At 39.6% G+C, this 3250-nt stretch overlaps 1 protein-coding gene across 1 annotated transcript; it reads right to left on the bottom strand.

Moving 5' to 3' along the window:
- Positions 1 to 671: 671 nt before the first annotated feature.
- On the bottom strand, positions 672 to 2801 carry LOC128482683 (uncharacterized). Its single transcript, XM_053458534.1, has one exon. The coding sequence runs from the start codon at positions 2782 to 2784 to the stop codon at positions 1216 to 1218; it is 1569 nt and encodes a 522-aa protein (XP_053314509.1). The 5' UTR covers positions 2785 to 2801; the 3' UTR covers positions 672 to 1215.
- Between the last annotated feature and the right edge of the window lie 449 nt (positions 2802 to 3250).

Here is a 3250-nt window from a genome sequence, read left to right as displayed (position 1 = left end):
CAGCTCCACTCTCTGTTCATTAATACTGCGCCCAGACTTCCCTATGGTCACACCAAGAAACTGAACCTGCTCTCTTCCAAGCTGTATTTTTTTTGGATTCAGTTTTAAGCCTGCCTCTCTCAAAAGCTGTAACAATTCCTGGATATCATTTTTATGTTCCTCCATTGAGGGAGACCCAATAAGAATATCATCCACATACTGAACAATCCTTTCTGACTTTGAAAATTTATCTACCACTTCTTTCATGTGAGCATGAAAAATGGCTGGGCTATCTCTGTAACCCTGCGGTAGAACTGTCCACATATACTGGATTCCTTCCCAAGTAAAAGCAGTCCTGTATTGGCACCTGGGATCAAGACTTAAACTCCAAAAACCATTACTAATATCAACCACAGAAAACACTTTCATGTCTGGAGTTATCTTACCAATAATTTCTGGATAAGCAGCAACAATAGGGGCCATGCTTTTTGAATGTCTATTCAAAACTCGGTAATCAATCGTTAATCTATACGTTCCATCGGGCTTAGACACTGGCCATGCCGGGCTGTTACATATAGACGCAACTCTTACCAATGTGCCCTGGGCTTCTAATTGCTTAATTACTCCTGTAATGGAATGGAAAGCTTCTCTGGGTATTGGATATTGTTTTTGGGCTGGTGGATCACTGCCTTCCAGCAACACCATTGTTTGCATTTTACCACAGTCCTGTTTATGTTCTGCAATGACATCCTGATACTCATTCATAATATCATTCCATTTGGGGTCCCAACACCCCCTTGCTTCCCCCACTGGTTTCACTGTCGCTGTTGCTAGTTCCATCGGAGGGTGCCATACATGGCCTGTATTTCCTTTTCCTTCCATTTTCCACAATTTTAAATTAGCCAAATCAACAACCAGTCCTTGTTCCAAACAAACATCTGCTCCAATAATATCTTGATTTTCACATACAACATCACACACCCATCTTTCCTGTCCAATTTGCATTTCCACATCACGTACAAAAGGAGCTTCAATGGAATGCCCCGTAATACCTGTAATTCTAATTTTCTCATTTCCTGGATTAACATGCTTGCTAAAACTTACAGCTGCCCCACTATCTAGCAGCGCTTGTACTCGAGTTCCCCCTAATGAAACATCAACAGTGGGCCGCCCCCAGGGATCTAAGATCAAATTCGTGAGAAAATGACAAGAAGGGGCTCGGGGGGCTCGGAATTCCTAACAATCACCTTTTTCTTTAGGGTGAACTACCTTGTTGTCTTCCACAGTAGCTACCCTTGTTTTTGCATTCTTGATCTTATCCAATTCATATTTCACATTGTCTAGTTCTTCCTGTAAGCGATCTCTTTCATTTTTAATTTCATGAAAAGGTACCCATGGTTTTAACGGTTTATCACTCTTTACCCTCCTTCCTCTATCTGAGTCGTTATCAGTTCTATAACCTCCCATATTCTGAAATCTATTCCCCCTCTGAGAATACATGCCAGACCTGTCTCTTCTCTCTTGCCCCTCTACCCTAAAAATTCTTGCAGCATCAACAGCAAAACTCTCATTTTTAATCTTTCTTCTCCACAAATTATCAGCTCTTAATAATATGTCACACATTTCTGATGGATCTGGGGTTACTGATAAAATCTCCTCTCTAACCTCTTGCTCTAATGCATCTAAAAACATTGATCTATGCATCAGCCCTCCCTGTTCAAAACCAGGATTACTGACAACCAATTGTTCCATAACTGTAGATATTCTAGCCGACAATTCATAAGGAGATTCTTGTTTCAGTTGTTTAATTTTGCCAGACAACGACATACCAGATGTAATTCCATACAATGCTCTTAAAATCTCTTTCAACATATCCCTAGTTCTACACTGCTGACCACATGTCTGTACAATCCTAACCCACAATCCATTTCCAGCAACTCTCTGCAGAACTCTTTCAATATCCTCTCTTGTCAAGCTATACATCTCTTTTACTCTTTGAAACCCACAAAACCATTGCAAAAAACGGTTAATGTCATGCTGGGGGACCAGACCTATTTCTTTAACAATGGCATCCATTTCTTGTGGCTTTAAATGTTTAGTAACAAGCTGTATCCCACCAGTATTATCAGGATTTAACACTGTAGTTGCTGTAGTTGGGGCAGCAGGGATACTCACTGGCTTTTGTTTCAGATCATCCCATGGGTAAATAGATTTATATCCTATATCTCTAATCCCTGAGTTAACGGACCCAGGAATTTCAGGTGCAGGAGACATACTAGAAGGTGCCATACTTTCTGCCATTTTATTAAAAGCCATATTGGTAGCATGTCTGCATTCATCCAATTCTCTCTGCAAATCCAACATTTTCTCATTCACCCTTTCATTCTCCTCTTTAAGCTCCTCACACACTTTGGCCTTTTCAATTAAAGCTTCTCCAGTTGCTACTGCATATACTCTAAGATCAACAATCTTATTATTTAATTCATTATACATCTCATCATGCTTTTCAGATTTTACTTTAATTGAAGCATTCAGCTCTGCCAACTTATCCTCATTTGCTTTCACAATTTCTTCCAATCTTAAACAACAAGAGAGTAGTCCTTGCACAATGCAACCTTTTCTTTTACTCTCTGACACCTTTTTTTCAAATAATGTCTCTCCCAAAAACTTCTGCAACATCTCCCATGACTGTTTACAGTCCTGTGGGATTTCATAAGGACCACCATGTCTCTTAATATAATTCAGAAGCCATTTCTTAACATTTTCAGAATAAGTAACTTTTGCACCCTCCATGTTGCATGTCATATCAAACGAACAAATCACAGCAATAGAATATAATAACAATTATACTCACCACACTCCAGGCAGACTCTGTAAAGTTCTTCTGGCCAAGGGTCACGGCACCAATATGTATCCGGGTCACGGCACCAATATGTTGTATATACTTCTCCTCTCTCAAACCAATACCACCAATTGATATGCGTGGAGAATAATCCGCTCTGCGTTGTGTATTAATGATAAATGTAATACCCCTTGTTACCTCCTCCAAGAACTAACATATAACCGTATCCCCTTTTCCAGCTAATATATATGTCTAGTTCTACTAAGGTTTTCTACCCGATATTACAATAAAACAGCCAACCCAAGATTCTTACCAGAGAGAGAGCTTTAATTAGAATCTACCCAGATTAATGTTACAGCAAAGACAAAACCAGAGTTACAGTGATATCCAGATGACAATCATTCATACCACTCACAAACATCCCATCTA

The sequence above is a fragment of the Spea bombifrons genome, chromosome 3 (assembly GCF_027358695.1).
Source record: "Spea bombifrons isolate aSpeBom1 chromosome 3, aSpeBom1.2.pri, whole genome shotgun sequence".
NCBI classification, from domain to species: Eukaryota; Metazoa; Chordata; class Amphibia; order Anura; family Pelobatidae; genus Spea; species Spea bombifrons.
Note: the sequence above shows the minus strand (reverse complement) of the source record. Positions and strands in the feature narration are given on the sequence as shown.